This window comes from Antechinus flavipes, chromosome 1 (genome assembly GCF_016432865.1).
Source record: "Antechinus flavipes isolate AdamAnt ecotype Samford, QLD, Australia chromosome 1, AdamAnt_v2, whole genome shotgun sequence".
NCBI classification, from domain to species: Eukaryota; Metazoa; Chordata; class Mammalia; order Dasyuromorphia; family Dasyuridae; genus Antechinus; species Antechinus flavipes.
In genome coordinates this window covers 708,900,869-708,919,906 of record NC_067398.1, presented here as the reverse complement: position 1 = coordinate 708,919,906, position 19,038 = coordinate 708,900,869, and the positions used below count along the sequence as shown (strand labels likewise).

The following is a 19,038-nucleotide window of genomic DNA, read 5'->3' as shown; positions in this document are numbered from 1 at the left end:
CTCAGAGATTTGTAAATGCACTTAGTGCTTGCACAGGCCTTGCAGAACGCTTTCTGTCTGAGCACGACCGGTGGGCGGGAGGGAAAGAAGAGCTTGGGGCCCGAGAGGAAGGAGGCAAGGGAAGCAGAGGGGCTTTCTAGAACGCAGACCTCCCCCCACCCCCACCCCGGGATTCTAAGCTCTTCACTCCACCAACAGACCTGGGGAATGGCTGGGGGCAGGGAAGGACTTAGGAGGGGTCCCAAGAAAATAGAAAATAAATACCCAAGGACCAGGAAATAAAGCCACTAACTTAGTTGGTGGCTATGGGCGGGGGAGGGGAGTGGGGATGACTCGTGGGACGCCTTTTTTAATTTCAGAAAAACAAAATCTGAGCATGGAAATAAAGGAGATAGCTTGGGGGGGGAGGGGGGAGAATGGGTCCTGGGCTTGCAAAATCTAATGTTTCTCTAATTCCTACTAGGTTAGGGAAGGAGGACGGAGAGTGGCCAGTGGGGGTCTGGGCTCCGACCAAAGGCCTCCCGTGACCCTGAAGACCACCCTGGATGGGGGGGGAGAGTGTTTCCTTCGGCCCCACCTGGGATGCCTCAGAAGGGAGGCCGCCTGGGCTGGGGGAGGAGGATGTGAATACTGCAGCGGAGCTGGCTTGCCCAGGGGAGGGGAGAGGGGGAGAGCAGGGTCAGGACAGTTGTGGGGCCTTCTCGGGTGGCTTTTACTTCTGGGCTCTTTCATTTCTGCCAAGGGGGCTGGGGGATTAGGGGCTGCATCCAGAGTGGACCGCCGGAGACGGACCAGGGAGTCAAGGTGGGGAGGGAGGAGGGTTGTCACAGTCTGGCCCCTCCCCCATCCTTCTCTCTCTCTTCCCCTCCCTCCCACCCCGCCCATTTCCCACGGATCCAATCTAGGACTTGAGGAAGCCCCATCTCCAGCCTAAGCGGGGAGGGCTGGGTAGCAGCCCACAGGGAAGCGAGCAGGAGGGGTAACTAAGACAGGGCGGCAGGGTCTGGTGGTCGTGGACCCTCCCGCCTGGTCTTTGGGGGCTCCGGCCGCCCCTCCTCCAGGCAGCGCCCCCCGCCCCCGTCCGCCAGAGGCAGCACTGAGCGATGCCCCGGTCCCTCCCCGCTCCCCGCCCCCACCGCTTCGGATGCTCAGGAGGTCGAGCCGTCCCTCCCGCCCGGCCGGCCCGGGAGCTTCAGTCCAAAGCCTCTCGGGCTCTCCCGGCCGCCCCGGAAGCAGCTTTCCGGCCCTCGGCCCCGCCCCTCGGGGGCTGCGGGGCGCGGCGGGACCCCTACGGGAGGGCGGCCCGCGGGCCCCCGCTGCCGGCCCGTTTCCCCGCCCTCCTCGTCTGTCGGTCCGGACCAGAGCCCCCCCGGCCCTTATCTGTAGACGGGCAGGCGAATGTGGGCGTGCTGGTGGTCCAGGAGGCGGGGCACCGACACAGTCTCGTAGCCCTTGCCCAGCATCTGCTCCTTGATGCAGGGCGGGTGGATGTCGTTGATGAGGTACTCCAGCGACTGCAGGCTGCTGCTCAGGATGGACGTGTTGCAGACCGTCTTGCTGGGGAGGCCCGACAGCCCGTCGGTCGGGTGCACCGCCAGCTCCCGGGCGCCCGGGCCCAGCTCGGGCGCGGGGTTGTAACAGTCGCTGTTGGGGGTGACCAGGATGCTGTTCCAAGGGGGGGCAAAGTAGGGCCCCACGGAGAAGTTGCCGTGCATGCCCACGCAGTTCAAGGGCGAGGAGCTCACCTTGTCCGCGGCCGCCCCGCTCAGGAGGTAGGGCCGGGCGGCGGCCCCCGCCCCCGGCCCGGCCCCGCCCCCGCACACCTCCGGGGACTTGCTCACCGCCCCTCCCCCGCCGCTGCCGCCGCTGTACAGCCGGAGTTGCTGCTGCTGCGGCGGAGGCTTCTGCGGCCAGATTAAGTAGTCCAGGCCGGCCCCGCCCGCGTCCGGGTAGCCGGCGGGCTTGAGGCCCCCCAGGGCCATGGCCGGCGTGGCCCCCACCACCAGCTCGGCCCCCTTGCGACAGTCGGGTAACATGGCGCTGACGTAGGCCATGGTGGAGCCGGCCATGGCCGGGAAGCCCGCGGGCGTGGCGGCCGCGGCGCGCTTGGCCGGGCTGGGGTGAGCGCCCGCTACCCCCTGGCAGGCCGGCTGCGAGCCCGGCGCCTGGCACTGCTGGTTGACCTGGTAGATGATGCTCTGGATGGAGGGCAGGTTGGATGGCGGCAGCGCCAGCCCGCGCCCGGCCAGAGGGATGACCGAGGCCGCCACCGTGACGTTAGGGGGCGGGACGGGCCCCTCCAGGGCCTTCTGCCCTCCGTGGTAGCCCAAGGGGACGGCGCCGGGGCCTAAAGTGCTCGACACGGGGTAGGGCGCGATGCCCACCTGCACAGCCGCAGGCGACAGCTTCGTCCGCTTGCCCTCCACGCTCTTGACCACGCCTTTGCTGGAGGAGGAAGAGGAGGAGGCGGCGGCGGCGGGGGCCGAGCCGGAGCCGGAGGAGGAGGACACCGCGGCCTTGACTATGGCCAACAGGCCCTGGTAGCCGCCGGCGTGCAGCGGGTAGGGGCTGTAGCGCTGGCCCGTCGTGTCGTACCCATTGACGGTGCGGCTCAGGTGTTTGTGCTGCGGGACGCGGATGTTGGTGGGGAAGATCTTGATGCTGAGGGGGCTGTTGGCCACCTTCTGGGCGTAGGCGTCCAACTCGGCTGGGCTCGGGTACCGCGGGGAATGCATGGAGCTCACCGGCTCGCCTGGGGGACAGAGACACAAAGGCCCGGGTTAGAGCTTGGGACCCGTGCCCGGCTTCCCCGGGGCTGACGGGCCCCCTCCCCGGAAAGCCGACCTACAGGACCCCGAGGCCCTCTGGGGCCTTTCCTCCTGGGTATTACGACCAGTGTTCTGCCCCCACTCTCCCAGGACTGCTGGGGCCCCTTCCTGTTTCCCAAATCTTACCAGGGGAATCCCCACCCCAGGACTTCTGATCTATAGTGACCTGGGTCCTTTCCTCCTGGGTATTATGCCAGTGTTCTGCCCTGCCCTCAAGCTGGGTCTTGTAGGTTCCAATATTCCCTTCTAAACCCTCTGGAGTTCTAGAGCCCCTTCAGCTCCTGTAAATCTGCAGCAGACCAACAAGTCCTTGTTTTCACCACCGGCTCCCTCAGGCCCCAGTGACCATCTTCAAGACTTACTTAACCTAAGGCCCTCCGGGCCTTGGCATCCAAGGTGCCCCTGAGGACTCCCTGCCCTGCTGGGAAACTTTCTTTTCCATCTGTCTGCCTCGATTAGAGAGAGAAGAGTGGGAGGGAACCTCCTTTTGTAGCGGCAGCCATTAGCAGAGCTTGGGACAGGGGAAGCCCTGCACAAACGCCTTTCATTCACTCATTTCTTCACTCATTCATTCATCATCTGTTCCCTCTCTCCCCAAAGCCAGCAAAGGTGAATACACATTACTCTTAATTGGAAGCAAGGGCAGGCCAGGAGAAAGGCTCTTGGGGCCTGGGTTCAAATCCCAGCTCTGCCAGGTACCAGGTCTGAGGAGCAGATGACTCGTTGCGTGGCTGGGGGAGCAGAGTCCAACGACAGAGGGGCCTGGCCCAGGACTGGCCCCACTGGGCCGAGGGGAACTGAGTGGGTGCTGAAGGGAACCAGGGAGCCCAAAGGGCAGAGATTAGGGGTGAGGGCGCTTCAGGCGGGGGGTACAGTCTGCGTAAAGGCCCGGAGGTAAGATGTGGAGGTCAGGGAACAATAACAAGGCCAGTTTTGCTGGAACCTAAGAAGACATGAGGGGGAGGATATGAAATCGGCCTGGAGAGGCGGGCTGGAGCCAGGCCGGGAGGGTTTTAAACGCCAGGCAGAATATTTGTTATCAGGGCTAGGCTTTTTCTTTCTTTTTCACAGTGGAGGGCAGGGGAAAGCAAGAAGAAAAAATGGATTTTGGTTAATTAAAAAAATAGTAATATATCTCTAAACAAAGAAAAATATCTCTATCTCCCAGGCAGAGGAGCTTGTGTTTGCCCTGAGGAACCTCATGAGCTTTCTGGCCAAGTCTTGTCTCCCCAGGGAGACTAGAAGCTGCCTGAAAGCACTGGGTACCCAGAGAGTGCTCAGTAAATGCCCCCTCACCTCCCTGACGTTGGTCCCTGTGAGCCCACTCCCTCACCCTGGTTCCATAAGCTCCGTGACTGGCTCTGGCTCCCCCTTCCCCTGCCATCGGAGGAGCAGAGGCGCGGGGCTGGCCGAGGAGGCTGGCTCCAGTGCTCGTCCCCCGAGAAGCCTCCTTGGGAATCAGCGAGTCGCTGTGACTCCTTCCCGGGGCTAGACTTGGAGCTGGAGGGGGGTGGCGGCCCCCGCCCCACTTGGCTTCTCCCAAGGGCTCTGGGACCCTGCCTGCCCGCCCGCCCGCCTTCTTCCCTCACCCTGTCTCTGCCGCTGACAGCAGGATGAGCGGGTGGCCATGCCTTATTTATGAACTGTCAGTAATGGGGTTGAAGAGTGTAATTTACATGACACATTAAATGTCCGAGCTGTTAGCCAAAACAAACAGCCGTCAACACGGGCAGGACGCCCCGAGACCTTCCCGCGCGACTCCCCTCTCCCCTTCCTGGCCCTCTCCTGCCCCCAGCCCCCGCCAGTGCCCCCCCAGGAAGAACCAAGAGCCTCCGAGGCTTGGGGGCCCTCACCTGGGAGGGGGGATCAAGCCATCTGTGCTGCCCATCCCTCAGGCCGGGAGTGACCCCCACGGTGTCAAGGACAGTGATGCTCCCGCCAGAACCAGAGCCCTCCCTGTGGTCTTAGACAGCTGCCCGAGGCTCGGGGCACTTAAGCAACTTGCCAGGGTCACCCAGCTGGTGGCAAGCATTTAGGTGCCGTCTGAATCTACCACTCTGTCTCTATTGCCCTCCTTCTCCTTTCTTTATGTCTCCCTTTCTCTCTCTTCCCTTCTTCCTTTTTTCTTTCCTCCCTCCCTCCCTCCCTCTTTTCTTTCTTTCTTTCTTTCTTTCTTTCTTTCTTTCTTTCTTTCTTTCTTTCTTTCTTTCTTTCTTTCTTTCTTTCTTTCTTTCTTTCTTTCTTTCTTTCTTTCTTTCTTTTTCTCTCTCTCTTCCTTTTTTCTTTCTTTCTTTCTCTTTCCCTTCCTTCTTCCCCTTTCTTTTTCTTTTTGTCTCCCTTTCCCTCCCTCCCTTCCTCCCTCCATCTTCCTCTCCTCTCTCTCTCTCTCTCTCTCTCTCTCTCTCTCTCTCTCTCTCTCTCTCTCCCCATACATATAATTATACAAACACACAAACATATCTACATGAATATACATGTGCACGCTTTTGTGTGTATTTGCTCTGTATATGTGAGAGTTGGAGCAGTCTGACAAAAGGAATGAGGGTTTAGGGAACTCCCAAATGAAGGAAAGTCTCTCCACTACGTTTGACACCTTTCCATACAGCACAGAGAGGTTAAGCCACTAGCCTGAGGTCACACAGAAAGCACAGGAGGGTTGGAATCTGGGTTTGCTTGAATCCCTCCCGGTCCAATTCACTCTTTACTATCCCACGATGTCTCTTTGTAAAAGCCAATAGGACAGAAGCTGGACCCTGGATTTAACTGGTGGTGCAGGGGAGCTCTCAGATGGAGAAGATGCCTCCACCACTCCGTAGGGCAGCTTTTCAGCGTCTGAGACTGGCTTAGGATAGCAAGAGCTCAGTGGTACATCCCATCTAAACGACGTCTGTCACTGGGGCTCTTGGCTGTCCTCTGTCCCTGCCCACGGTGTGGGAATACCTCCTGGCCTGGCTTCTGCATCCAGTTGGTACTCAATAAATGGGGGTATCGGATGGCTCCCTAGACCTGCCAGCAGGCAGAGGTCTTCTGTTTGGGGATTGCTATTGGCCCTTCTTCGGCCTCCATCCCTCCTCTAGAACAGATCTCCTCCCCTAATGCAGCAGAGAAGGGGTAGTTGGCTCCCAGACCTGCCCCTTTTCTTTTACCATCCCTCTCTCCTCAGCTAGCCCAGGAGGACCTGACGCCAGGAGCCTCGATGGCAGACACCAATGGGCACCGAGCAAGCAGGGGCATCGATTTCCCATTGGGCAGTTTTCAGTGCAATCTTTATCAAGCACTTACTGCATACACTACTCGCCATTGAGGGTACACAGACCAAAGCAGCCTCCCTCTGTCCCCGTTCACGAGCCTCTGGTTCGGGGCAGCGGCTGAGGAGTCCCAGCAGCCTATTGGCCTCCCCCGAGCTTAAGCGGCAATACTCTGCACGTCTCTGACCAGTGGGCACCTTCTGGGGCTTGCCAACCCATGAAGTGCCCTCCCCTTCCCAGAACGATCTCTCTCCTCACCCCCATGCGCAGAGTTCGGGCCGTCCTTTTCCTACAAAAACCCCAATTTTGTGTTTATTCTGTATAGACTTTGTACGAAGAGAGAGTCTGATCCAAACACTCAGCAGACGCCGGCTGAATTGGATTCCTATAAGTGGATGGTCGGGACTACATTTCTGGGCTTGTTCCGACTCCCTCCTTACAGTCCAATTTGTCCCGTACCTCGGTTTCCCCTCTACTCCACAGCCCTTCCACGAATGTTCCCATTCTGGCTTCGGGCCTCCTCCTCCGAGCCCCAGGGAGGCAGCCATGGCCCCTGGGCCAGTTTTGCTCAGGCCCGCCTGGCGCTCGGGGCCCGGGCTCCCCGGCCCGTCTTCGGCTCCGCCAGAAAAGGAGGTCATCGCTCCGACCTGCCCCTGGCTCCTGGATAAAGTTCTTCCTAAGTGGCCTAAAATAAAGTCAGTGTGGAGAATGGAAATGTCACTTGGGCCAAGGGGGGAATCTTTCTCTGAGATTGGATTTAAACTACATTATACAAGCAATTTCATGGGTGCTTAGCGCCACTCCAAGAGTCCCAGAAAAAGGAGGAAAGCTTTCCATTTACCCGCTATAAATCAGCCGCAGCTATAATGAGCACAAAAATGTCACTTTTATGCAATTTTACAGATGAACAAAACTGGGGAAATTAACTGTAGTAACCTACTGTAGTCAGCAAAAGTAGCTGCAGACAAAAAATTATATCTGTATATATTTTCGTGCCCCTCAAACCCTCTCCCAAGCAAGTTTCTGCCATTCTGGAGTGAAAACTCATTTGTCCTTCCCATTATAGTTTCATTTGGAGTTTATCTTGAGCATCCAATGAGCCACCAGCTGTGAAAATGATTAAATCTACAAAATCTATCTAATAGATGGAATAAATTAGGTGTTTAAAACCTCAAGGGGGGAAAATGGGGGAACGCCTGGCACAGAGTCGTCCGTAAAAGGGGGGCCCCTCGGGTCCCCCCGGGCCTCGGCCGTGGCCTGGCTCTTCCCTTAGCCCTGGAGGCCGGCGGGGCCTCGGCCTCCCTCTCCCCGCTCCCGGAATTCTGAGTGTGGCCGGGGGCACGTGGGTAGTCGGGGGGCAGAGGGCGTTGGAGACGGGTGCCGGTGCAGGTTCTGCTGTGTCACCCCGGCCAAATCATTAATATGGAAGAGTCTTCTTTTGGGTTTTTTTTGGTCCACAAAGAAAGTGTGATGGCTTCAGATCAGGGGGCAGTGACTTTGGGTTTTAAAAGACTCTGTTTTGATAATTGTATTCCAATGTAATTGGTCTCCTGTAATCCTTGGTACTTTATTTTATGTATTTACAAATATGATTTTTAAAGGGTCCAGAGGCTTCGGTAGATTGGGGGTCCATGACCCAGAAAAGGTTGGACCGGACAGGATCTCTAAGGCCTGATAATCGGAGGTTCTGATACCTTAAGAGAAGCAGGGGAGCCTGGGGGGCAGGGGTTGGTCCTTGGGGACCTGGGGTTCTCTGGGAACATGGTGGACCATACTCCTCCCCTAGAACAGAGGCCTTCTAAGGACGGGATCCATCTCAGTTTTGCCTCTGTAGCATCAGAGTGTGGCAAGGTGCCTACAAATAGTAGGTGCTTAATAAATGCTTATGGCGTTGGAAAGGACTGAACTGAAGTTTCTGTCACAGGAAGTCCCTGGAGGAAACGCCATCGGCTGCTGAGCGTTGTCCCCTTCCAAGCAGCTCAGTCCTGGAGGAACACCCGGTGGCACCTCCGAGTAAAATGGCCAGACCTCCTCGAGGGCGCCTTCCAGTGCCACATCTAACACCCGGTGGCTCCCTGCCTCGGTTTCCCCTTTGTAACAGCAGGCAACCAGGACTCTAAGGTTCCTTCCTCAGCATCCTCATCTCTTGTACAGACAGTTCTCAGGCTCCCAGAGGCGGCCCGGTTCACTCTGGGAGAGCTCTAACCCTCGGGCTTGCCATTTTCTCTCTCTCTCTCTCTTTTTTTTTTTTTTTTGCCAAAAAAGCAGAAATCGGCGCCTTTGCCATTTCTCTCCAGCAGCTCCCAGTCGGTTGAGGGTTCCTTTCCTGGCCAGCCTCCCCTTCCCAGCCCAGTCTAGCGTCTAGGCCCCTTAGCCTCCCCAAGCTCCGGAGGGCAGCTTGTCGACAGCTCATCGCTGTTGGGGAAGCACCCGAGCCAGGCCCAGATGGCGAGGAGAACGACTCCATTAGAGCTCGGTCCTGGGGGAGAGGAGGGCCCCGCTTGGTGGCTGCGGTCCTGGAGACGCTCACTGGGCTCCCAGGCCTCCCTTCCGGGCCCGGTGACCTCGGGGAAAGGCGGGGGCCCTGACCGAAGCCCAATGGCCGCCCCGTCCCCGCCCCTAGCTGGCCTGCGCCGCGGGAAGTCCTGGCTGTGGGGGCCAAATGCAATTGCACACACTCCATTCCAGTAAGTAATGGCACGGAAAAAGACCTCAGATAAGCATTTCACACGTACTTTATGAAGACGGGCAAACGTTTCCGCATGAGTGGGGTGAGCCTCCCTCTTCCCCGTCCCAGTCTCCCTCCTCCCTGTCCCAACCCCCCTCCTCCTGCCCCAGCCTCCAGAAAAAGCTGCTCTGGGCTCAGGCCAAGCAGGTGAGCTCAAGCCCCCTCCCCCATCACCCTAATGGGCCCATTGCACAGACACTGAAAATACACATCACAGAACTGAGGCACCGGAGGGACACGAGCGGCTCCTAGTCCATGCCCTGGCCAAAGGAGCTTCTGCCAGAACATAGAACAGCTGGCCACCAGCCTCTGCTTGAACACTCCTGGGACGGGGAGCTCATTACCTCCCGAGGCAGTCCGGCTCTCTGTTGGACAGCTCTGACTGCTAGGAAGGCTTCCCCCTGATATCAAGCCCTAATTTACCTCTTCTGTTCCCATTTCCTCTCCGTGGTCCCCTCTCCTATCTTCTGGAACAAGATATTGGTTCTTGCCGTACTGAAACCAGCTCCCAATCTCCTCTGGGCTAAATATTTCCTGTTCTTTCAACGGGTCCTCCTAAAAGGCTCCTTTTGTTTTACAGATGGGGAAACTGAGGTTAAGAACTCTCCCTAGGGTAGGATTTGAACTCGGCTCTAAGCCCAAATCGGATCATTTTTCTATGGAGCCAGCCTTGCATCCAGAATTCTCACTTGACAGGGGAAGAAACTGAGTCTTACAGAGCTGCCGTGACTCACCGGCACACAGTGGAGATTAGAAATCGGGACTGGCGACTCCACGCCGAGTTCGGGGTCCTTCCAGGGCGTTAATTTTATAGAAGTTAGTAAGAAGTGGGAGCTAAGTGCCCTCAAGGAGATCACAGTCTGATGGGGGGGACACCAGTTAGACAGCTGGAGGTGGGACACTCGGGGGGATCTCGGAGGGAAGGCGCCCCCTGCCTCAGTTTCCCTCTCCTGCTGGTGAGCTGCCTGGGGGAATGGGGAATGGGGATCATTCAAACTCGGCTCACAGCCTCCTAACACTAACTCCCCTCCTCCTCTTCCATGTGTCAGCTTCCTGGCCATTCCCCAGACACATAGAGCGCCCCCATTTCCACTCTCTCCCTCACACCCAGAATGCTCCAGCTTTCCCTTCTCCTCTCGGAATCCCAGATTCATTTGGATACATTCTGTATACTTTATGTCACTCCCACTAAAGACTAAGTTCTTTGAGCACAAGGCCAGTCCTCAGTGCTGTCACAGTTGGTGCTTAATAAATGCTTATCACTGATTGACTGTTTGAATGGTTAGGGGGAGGGAGACCTCTTGGACTCTACAGGGGGCACACATTCTGAGGCTCCTTCACCCCGACTACGAGGACAGAATCCTAAGGTTGAGGGGGCTGTTGGAGGTGATCTTGAGGAAGGAAGCCATCTTCCCAACAATCCCCTGGCAGAGAGCAGCTTCTGCCGGGCTCTAGAGCACTTAGTAAGCCCCACTGAATGAAATCCAAAATGCAAATTATCTTGTAATGACTAATATATGTTTCATGTTTACTTATCGTGTATAGATTGATTTTCTCTTTGGATACTGAGCTCCTTGATGGCAAGAACTATTTTATTTTTGTCTCTATCACCTAGCCCAAGAACTGGTATACAGTAAGCATATAATAGATGTTTGTTCGTGGATGATTTCAACTTTGTACTTCCCCTTGTGTCTAACAGGGGGTTCTGCGTGCAGCAGGTGCTAATAAATGCTCACTGAGTTGAGCTGAATGGCTCCACCTGACATTACAGAGGGTCATGCTCCAGCACTCTCACACTTTAGTCTAAGAGAGGAGAGAGCTAAGAGTTCTTGGTGGGTGGGGCTCCTGAGGGACTCCGCCTCCAGGCCCGGCTTGGACAAACAGACATGAAAAAATAGGATGTTCCAGCTCTATGATCATCCATAATTCAAAAGACAGGACATTAGGATTTGGCAGGGAGACTCTGGAGGGTGTAGACATACACACACTCCATACAAGCCAGATACGAGGGATCCCGCCACTGTGGAAGGCTGGCCCCCAGAGCCTTTCTGAACCCCAAGGATGCACACAGACTCCTAAGTGAGGGGCGCCCACTTGTACGCCCCAGTGGAGGCCAGGAGCGCAAGGAGGCTGTCTCCGATCTCCAGTAGCTCATGCTCTGAGGGGGAGACGTCCAAACAAAGCTGGTCAGCTTATGGTGGTTAGGCAGGAGCCACTGCCTATGGGAGCCAGGAGCACAAGGAGGCTGTCCCCGGCCTCCGGGAGCACGAGGAGGCTGTCCCCGGCCTCCGGGAGCACGAGGAGGCTGTCCCCGGCCTCCGGGAGCACGAGGAGGCTGTCCCCGGCCTCCGGGAGCACGAGGAGGCTGTCCCCGGCCTCCGGGAGCACGAGGAGGCTGTCCCCGGCCTCCGGGAGCACGAGGAGGCTGTCCCCGGCCTCCGGGAGCACGAGGAGGCTGTCCCCGGCCTCCGGGAGCACAAGGAGGCTGTCCCCGGCCTCCGGGAGCACAAGGAGGCTGTCCCCGGCCTCCGGGAGCACAAGGAGACTGTCCTTGGCTTCCAAGAGCTCAGGCTCCTGTGGGCAGATGCCCAAACAAAGCTAGTCAGCTTACACTGGTCAGGCAGGAGCCGCTGCCCGCGGGACAACTCACATGCGGGCGCCCGGGCACACCCTCCCACTCCAGCTCCCTCCTCCTGCTCCCAGCTCCATTAAGGCTTGTAGAGGTAATTTCAAAGGCAGAATGGAGACGAGGTCAGCGGCCATTTCTGCCGTTAAGTGAGTGTTATGGGCTTTTTACAGGTGTCTTAAATAGACATTGTTATTAACGAGTATATTAAGCCAATTAAAACCAGAGCCTCAGAGTGGGGCTTAATGTAGCCGGCAGGAGCCGTGCAAGCCCCCTCCCCATATTCCTGGCTCTCTCCCAAGGGCTGATTTCCAATGCTGGGCCTGTCAGTGGCTACCCAGATGACCTTGGGGCCCGGTGCCCAGAATAGCTTAGAGTGCTGGACTGAGAATCAGGAGAGCTTGGGTTCAAATCCTACCCTACCTACTAACTGGCACTGTGACTCCAGGCAAGCTCTTTCAGCCTCAGTTTCCCTATCTGTAAAATGGGACTATTGTGATGATGTAAAGTACTTTTAACCTTGCAATTGGATAAAAATGTCAGGAAGATTGGTTAATTGTTTAGGGGATTCTTTGGGTCTCCCATAATGTAGGCTGGATGCTTCTGGGGTTCCTTCTAGTCCTGAGCTACTCCCGGATTTCTTTTGTGTTAGCCTTTCAGGGCCTTGAAGATAATAACTACTAGTTCTGCATAAATCTTAACATATACTTTAACATATTTAACATGTATTGGACCACCTGCCATCTAGGGAAAGGGTGAGGGGATAATTTGGAACAGAAAAAGCTTTGCAAGGGTCAATGCTGAAAAATTCCCCATGCGTGTGTTTTGTAAATAAAAAGCTTTAATAAAATTAAAAAAACAACGATCCATAAATCTACTCAAGGAAGTAGGCGCCATTATTAACAGATTAGGAAACCGAGGCAAACAGAGGTTAAGTGCCTTGCCCAGGATCTGAATCTGGGTTTTCCTCACTCCAAGCCCAGTGTTCTGTTCACTATTTCTACATAAAAATGGAACTTTAGCCGCTCACTCTGACAGCTTGTACCATGGCGCCTCCCACAGGGTGTAGAGCTAGAAGTCTCAGGGATCATCTCATACAACCTTCTCGTAGCCCCCACGTGGTTTCCCCAAGATCAGCAGGTTACTGGACCTAAAACTGAGTCCAAGTCTTCGCAATCAAAATCTGCCGCTTTTTCCAATCCCTGAATAATCAGCCAGCATCTATTAAGCACCTGCTGTGTGCCAGGCTCTGAGGAGACCCACTTGTCCGGCTGTCTGCCTGCTCTGGGGCCTCTGGGAGAGGGAGGGTCCCCCTCAGTTGCTCTTTTCCAAGGAGACAGAAGCTCCCTCTTGGCACCGGAGGGGTTAATCTGGGCTGCGTGGGGGTGGCAGAAGGGTGGAGAGGTGGTGGTGGGGAAGGCTTCCGACCTCCGCCCCGCCATGGCCAGTGGGCCGCCCCACAAACCGCTGGGGAGAGGGAGACAATCTCCACTCTGTCCGAGCACTGGAGAAGCTGCTGGCTTCGGGCCTGCAACTATCTGCAAGGCCTAAACAAAGAGCCTCAGAGGAGCAAAGAGAAGTAATCCGGAGGCTGGGCCGGGGAGGGAGAGAAGGGCTAAGCCATGAGGAGCTGGACAGGAGAGGGAGAGGCACCTCCCGAGCACCCGGGGCCTGCTCTAGGGCTGAAAGCACAGGATTTGTGGGAAAGAGTCTTGGGTTCGGATCTTGTCCCCGCCTCATTTTTCTGATCCTCAGCTCTCTTAACTGATTAAAAATGGAATAATGACCTTTGCCGATGTGTGTGCGTGTGTGAGCGCCGTGAGTTTTACCAGTGGCAAGAAGGACCCTGGCCAGGGAGAGCTGGGGGTCTGTCCCCTCTGCGGCGCCCGAGATCATTACTGAAACTGGGGAAACCCGAGGGAAAGCAAGCGGTTATTGTCCACCTGCAAGCGCCTCGGCCCAAACGCCCACAAATCTGGGGCTTGGCTTTGGAAGGGACCTCAGAGGTCAGAGACAGAAAGGGAGGCCCCGGATGGGTGGGGCTGGGCCAAGAGCACACGGGGGAGCTTTGGCTTGAATGCAGGCTTCCCCCATCACATCCTGACCCTCCGGGCACAGGGTTCGAAGGCAGATCCCCAGGCCTCCCAGGCCAGGGTCCTTGCTGGGAAGGGCAGGATGCAGAGGCTGGGCCTGGGAGGCGAGATGCACATCTGCATTCTCCTTCATCCTGACATCCCTACCCTTGGAGGTGGCAGCATCCTGAATACTCAATTAACATGACACTAATTAGCTGGTGACATGGGAGGAATGCCTAATGAAGCCACCAAAGGGTGAGCTCTGTGGGAGGGGGAGACGGCCACTGCCCGGGTGCTCTGGGCCCGCGGGATGCAGGAGGGCAGGACTGGGGGAGGGGGCTGCCTCTCTCTGGCACGGGGGCTTCCTGGCTGCCCCGAGGGACTCTGCCCGCTCCTCACGGGGCCCACGGCCTCACGCTGAGACAGGCCCAGAGCGAGGGGAAGCAGAAGGCCCGGGGCACCCACGGCCCTGCTCCGGAGCTGAGGGGGAAGGCAGCCCCCTCCCTGAGATCCGTGGAGGGAGGGGGAGGAGCCGTGGGGAGAGGAGAGAGCCCCCTCCCACCAGCTGCCGATCCCCTGTGTTGTCACATGCCAGAATGACAGGCTTGAACCCCCGGGGGGAAAATTACAGGCCTCCCAATTTCCTCCCAGCCCGTCTCTCCTGGCAGCCGCCAAGCAGCTCCCCAGCGCTGTATTAATGACTGCTTTCTCCCAGTAATTACAGCCGGCTCCTGCCACCACGGCCTGCCCGCCGGGGCCCCAGGAGCCTGGGCTGCCGTCACTACAGACCGGGGGCCTGCTCTCGGGACCCCGGCCCCTTTCTGAAAGGGAAGGCTCTGAGCTGACCCCCGGGAAGCTGGATAGGAGGGGTCTCCAGGGAGCAGCCGGGAGCCTCTCCCCAGGCAGGCCCCTAATTAGCTCCAAGGGCCATCTCGGATGCTCTGCACCCGGCCCTGTAGGTCCCAAGGGAGTTGTTGGGAGGCCTGAGTTCCAATCCCGCTCTGCTACTTAAGCTCTGTGAGATTTTAGGCGAGTCACTCCCTCCACCCTGTGAAGGAGTGAGCTGGGACTGGGCAGAAGTCTCCCGGACCAGAGGAAGCCCCTCCCTGACCAGTGACTGACACCCACAGGGCTCCTGGGAGAGCTGCCCATTTCATCCCTCTCCCCATTTGGGTCTTGAGTCTGTCACAGGGGCTCCATGAGAACCAACCTGGCTCCAAGAGGCGCTGACACAGTGATGGGTTTGCATCCAAGCCCGAATCCAAGAGCAAGCACTTATTAAGCCCCGACTGGGAGCCAGGCCCCCCGCCAGGCACCCGAGGCACAAAGCCAGGAGGAAACAAGCTTGCCTTGGAGGAGCTTCTACCCTTCCGGGGGAGAGACCACTTGTCCACAGTGAAGCAGGCAGACAGATGCACAACCGGAGCACAAAGAGCAGAGGTCTGACGGAAGGGATGCTGGGAGGTTCTGGGTACAGGGAAATGGAGAACCCCTGGGGCCTGGGGTACATTTCAGTGACCCAGCATGGAGAACAAAGGGGGTGGACTTGAGGAAATCGGAGACCCCTCCCAAGTATGGGCAAGACAGGAGAGCAGAGTGCGGAGATGTGTACTGGAGTCAGGGGGCATCCTTTCAAATTCTACCTTTGATGATGATTCTTCCAGCCACGACATTTCCTGTTCTAAGGCCCTTCCCAGCTCTGACATCCCCTGTTCTAAGCCCCCTCCCAGGCCTGACATCCCCTGTTCTAAGCCCCCTCCCAGCCCTGACATCCCCTGTTCTAAGCCCCCTCCCAGCCCTGACATCCCCTGTTCTAAGGCCCTCCCAGCCCTGACATCCCCTGTTCTAAGCCCCCTCTCATCCCTGACATCCCCTGTTCTAAGCCCCCTCCTAGCTCTGACATCCCCTGTTCTAAGCCCCCTCCCAGCCCTGACATCCCCTGTTCTAAGAGCCCTCCAGGCTTGCACAGTCTCTGTTCTATGCTTTATGTATGTAGGGACCCTGCCAGGTACACCAGAACATCTCTCTGGAAGCCATACTCTCTGACTAGAGCAAGAAGTAATGGGGCAGCCCATGCGTACGGCCTGTGGGGCCAGGCTATAATGTATGATTCTGACCTCTCTCCCAAGTCACTTTTCACTAATTTTGCAGATAACCTCTAACTGGCTAAAGTTCTGAAATGAGAAACCCTGCCCCCACGGCCCATGGCCCATGACCCACGAGGAGACAAAGGGGTACGATGGAAGTGGTCGGAGTCTGGCCAATCAGACCCCGCGCTGTAACTTGGGTCGGGACCCCAGCTTCCTCTGGGTCTGTTTCTTTCCCTGTCAGATGGCGCGGGTCACATGGGCTCCCTTCAGGATCTGAATCTGTGACTTAGAAGAGTGAGCTAAGGCTCACTAAGAGCTGATCCAGTCCCCAGGCCGGCCAGGGCCAAGCCTCAGTGGTGATGGCCTTCAGCTGTTTATCTTTCTCAGAGTTTACTTCCTCCTGATCCCTAGCTCTGGATCTCTGGGTCTGGGTCTCTGTTCCCTCTCCTCTCCAGAGAACTTTGCCTTTTCTATCTATCTCTGTCCTCTTCAAGCCCCCCAACTCCCTCTCAATATCTGTCCTCTCTTTCTATCCGTCTCTCATTCTTCATTTCTCCCCATCTATCTTGTCCTCAGGCTCCAACTCTTTCCCCCCAGCCTCTCTCTGTCTTCATCCATCTGTGTGGGATTCCTTCTTCATTCATCTGAACTTTCTTAGCTCTCTCTCATGGTATTTCCATCCCTCTGTCCCTGCCTGCTTTTCTCCTTTTTCCCATCTGTCCATCCATCCATCCATCCATTTATCTATCCATCCAAACATCCATCCATCCATCTATTCATCCATTCATCCACCTAACTATCCATCCATCCACCCATGGCATCTATGTCCTCCTCTCTCTCTCTTCATCTGTCCGTTCTCCCTTCCCTGTGTCCCCCCCCCCCAGCTCTCTCTATGCCCAGATGTCTCCATATGTGGCTGTCTCTCTGTCTCTCCATCCTCACCTCAAGCTGTCTCTCTCGGGCTCCTTTCTGGTGTCCTTCCCCCTCTTCCCTTCCTCCCCCTTTATTGGGTGCTTGCAGGAGGATGACTCGGGACCTGGGCCTACCTTCCATTTCTCAGGCCGCCCTCAATAACAGCTCAATAATTGAATCTGCTCAGCAGGCAAAGATTTGTTTGAATTTTATTGGAATAGTAAATTGTTTTGTTTCTTCCGTATTTTATTAACAGAAATGGGAAAGCCATAGCCCGTGGCAATAACCCCCTAGCTTTCTCTAGTGGACTGACCTGAAGGAGTGGGAGCACTTAAAAGGACTAGGAAAGGGGAGGCTTTCAGCTACTCTTGATTTAAGTGAGCCATTACCAAGAAAACCTATTCTGTTGTAACATAGTTATCTAGATAATTAAAACAAACAAACAAACCCAAGTTCACCGACCTCAGGCTGAGAACCTCGGATCCAACTCAAGTCATTCATTTTTCATATGGGTAAACTGAGGTTCACAAATGGGGAGGGACTTAAACACAGGTACACAGATATACCCACCCCAGAGTAAGGTAAGGGGCTTCTCTCTCTTCCCCTCCTCTCCTTTCCTTTTCTCTCCCCTAACTTTGCTCTTTCTCCTTTCTTCTCCTACCATCTGTTCTTTCTTTTCCTCTCCTCCTCTCCTCTTTCCCTTTTCTTTCCCCTCCTCTCCTTTTCTTTTCTCTCCCCTCCTCTCCTTTCCTTTTCTCTCCTCTTCTCTCCTTTCCTTTTCTCTCTCCTCCTCTCCTTTCCTTTTCTCTTCCCTCCTTTCTTTTTGATTTCTCTCCCATCCTCTCCTTTCCTTTTTTTTCTCTTCTCCTTTTCTTTTCTCTCCCCTCCTCTCCTTTCCCCCCCCTCCACTCTTCTCCTTTCTGTTTCTCTCCCCTTTGCTTTCCCTCTCCTTCCCCTACCATCCCCTCTTCCTCTACCTTCCCCAGAACCCCTCCTTTTCGGTTCTCCTCTCCTCCCCTCCCCTCAGCAGTCACTGGTGGAGCATCTGCTCGGGCAGGGGCCCTGTGCTAGGCACGGAGAGCCAATCCGTCTCCCATGAGCTTTGGTCTCTCTCCACAGAGTGGGGCGGGATAATCCCTGCCCTGCCTCCCTCACAGGATCAAATGAGATAATCTCCTTGAAAGGGCTTTGTCACCTGCAAAGCGCTCCAGAAATGTCAGCTATTATTACTGCCATTACATGAAGACAGGGAAGGCTCCCTCAGACAATACAATAGAAGGGCTGAGACAGGGCCAGGAAAAGACGGGAGAAAAGAGGCTACTTGGGGGAGCCTTCGGCCTCACTCTAGCCTGTTCCCTTTCCTCCTGCTCCAGGCTGAATTGGGAGTCGGGTCCAATGGGATTCCAGTGCTCCAGCTTTATTGTAGTTGGAGCAAGATAGCTCAAGTTTGTATGGACCTCTAAGGTTTGCAAAGGTCACCTCACTGGCTCCTCACCTGGGAGGTAGGGGAACAGGTATTTCCCACCTGTGAAATAGGAGCTATTATTATTCCCATTTTACAGAGGAGGAAACTGAAGGTCTTCCTGATCCTGAGTGCAGCACCCTATCCATTGACACTAGCCACCTGTGTGATCTTGGACTTGTTACTTTCTCTTTCTGAATCCCGGTTTACCCAGCTGTAAAATGAATGGACTCTCTGCATCTGTAAAACGAGAGATCTTTTCTAGCTCTAAATCTCCAAATAATCAAGGAGCAGAGTCTGGGAGGATGAAACAAAGTGGGCATCTCTCCTTGTCCTAAAATACTCCCTTCTACTACTAGAGGGAAAGAGAGGAGGGGAGAGAAAAGGAAAGGAGAGGAGGGGAGAAGAAGGGAAAGAAAGAAGAACAGATGATAGGAGAGGACAGGAAGAGAGAGAAAGAGAGGACAGGAGGAGACAGAAAAGTTCTTAAACTGGGGTCTTCGAACTTAACGTTTTTTGGATAATCATATTTCAATATTCTTGACTTTCATTTATCAATGCATTTTAAAAAATTATTCTGAAGAGAAGCTCTTCTGGGCTTCACCAGACACTATCCAAAGGGTTCAGGTCAAAGAGATGAAGAACTGTGGGCTACAAGTGAATTCTACCAAACACTCTATAGAAACCATTTGGGAAAACAGGTAAAGAAGAAGATCTATACAAATTCCCTTTATGACACAACTGTGGTTTTGACACCAAAACTAGGGAGAGCAAAAACAGAGGGAAAAAAACCAAAAGATTTTCCTTAATGATTATTAATACAAAATTTTAAAATAAAATCCAAAAAAAAGGAGATTGCTGCTGCATTATATCACAAATTACTATTACGTCACAGCTAGGATTTACACTAGGAATTCAGGAGTAATTCAATATTAGGAAAAAACAATAAATATAAATGACCAAATCAATAACAAGACCATCAAAAATCATGATTATCTCAATAGATGCAGAAAAAAAGATATTGTTTTTACAAAATATAATACCCATTTTTATGAAAAACTCTAGAAAG

At 55.2% G+C, this 19,038-nt stretch overlaps 1 protein-coding gene across 1 annotated transcript in view; it reads right to left on the bottom strand.

Moving 5' to 3' along the window:
• Positions 1-1,131: 1,131 nt before the first annotated feature.
• FAM222A (family with sequence similarity 222 member A) overlaps positions 1,132-19,038 on the bottom strand; it is a 68,095-nt gene continuing 50,188 nt past the window's right edge. The window contains exon 3 of the mRNA XM_051973005.1: positions 1,132-2,752. Coding sequence (XP_051828965.1) covers positions 1,377-2,752 — 1,376 coding nt within the window. The 3' untranslated portion in view covers positions 1,132-1,376. The remainder of the gene's footprint in view (positions 2,753-19,038) is intronic.